Source organism: Lipotes vexillifer, unplaced genomic scaffold, assembly GCF_000442215.2.
Source record: "Lipotes vexillifer unplaced genomic scaffold, Lipotes_vexillifer_v1.1 scaffold225, whole genome shotgun sequence".
NCBI lineage: Eukaryota > Metazoa > Chordata > Mammalia > Artiodactyla > Lipotidae > Lipotes > Lipotes vexillifer.
Genome location: NW_006787630.1, coordinates 2,317,428 through 2,318,082, shown reverse-complemented (window position 1 = coordinate 2,318,082; position 655 = coordinate 2,317,428). Strand labels below are relative to the sequence as shown.

Here is a 655-nt window from a genome sequence, read left to right as displayed (position 1 = left end):
CCCCCAGCCATGAGCCACCTCAATGGGCACAAGCTGCACGGGAAGCCGGTGCGCATCACACTCTCCAAGCACCAGAACGTGCAGCTGCCCCGTGAGGGCCAGGAGGATCAGGGCCTGACCAAGGACTATGGCAACTCGCCCCTGCACCGCTTCAAGAAGCCCGGCTCCAAGAACTTCCAGAACATCTTCCCGCCCTCGGCCACCCTGCACCTCTCCAATATCCCGTGAGTGCCTGTAAAAGTCTCCTGTGACACTCCCGCTTCCAGGGGCTTCCACAGGCCATAGGGAGGCCTTGCTTGAGGCCCAGCCGAGTGTGTTCTCTGCTTCTAGTGCACCTTTCAGATGCTCGTGGTCATTTTCTGATAACCTATTTCTGGGGCCCCTGAAAAGCTCCTGGAGACCCCACTCTTCCCTGGATACTCAGCTGCTGTCGTGAGGGGATGTCCTTGACCTTCCACGGAGTGGCTCAGGCCCCCCTCTCTCCCTGCAGGCCTTCCATCTCCGAGGATGACCTCAAGATTCTCTTCTCCAGCAACGGTGGGATCGTGAAAGGGTTCAAGTTCTTCCAGTGAGCCCAGCCCCACCCCCTCGCCCCGCTGCCCCTGGGCCTGCCCTGCCCCACCCGGCCCTTCACGGCTCCTTGTGTGTGTGTCCC

General features: G+C 61.1%; 1 protein-coding gene across 5 annotated transcripts in view; it reads left to right on the top strand.

Annotated features, from left to right (window-relative positions):
- Positions 1-655, top strand: part of PTBP1 (polypyrimidine tract binding protein 1) — a 10,881-nt gene that overhangs the window by 9,916 nt on the left and 310 nt on the right. For all 5 annotated transcript variants that reach the window (XM_007460412.1, XM_007460411.1, XM_007460409.1 and 2 more), the window contains 2 exons: positions 8-224; positions 491-568. In XM_007460412.1, the coding sequence (XP_007460474.1) occupies positions 8-224; positions 491-568 (295 nt within the window). The remainder of the gene's footprint in view (positions 1-7; positions 225-490; positions 569-655) is intronic.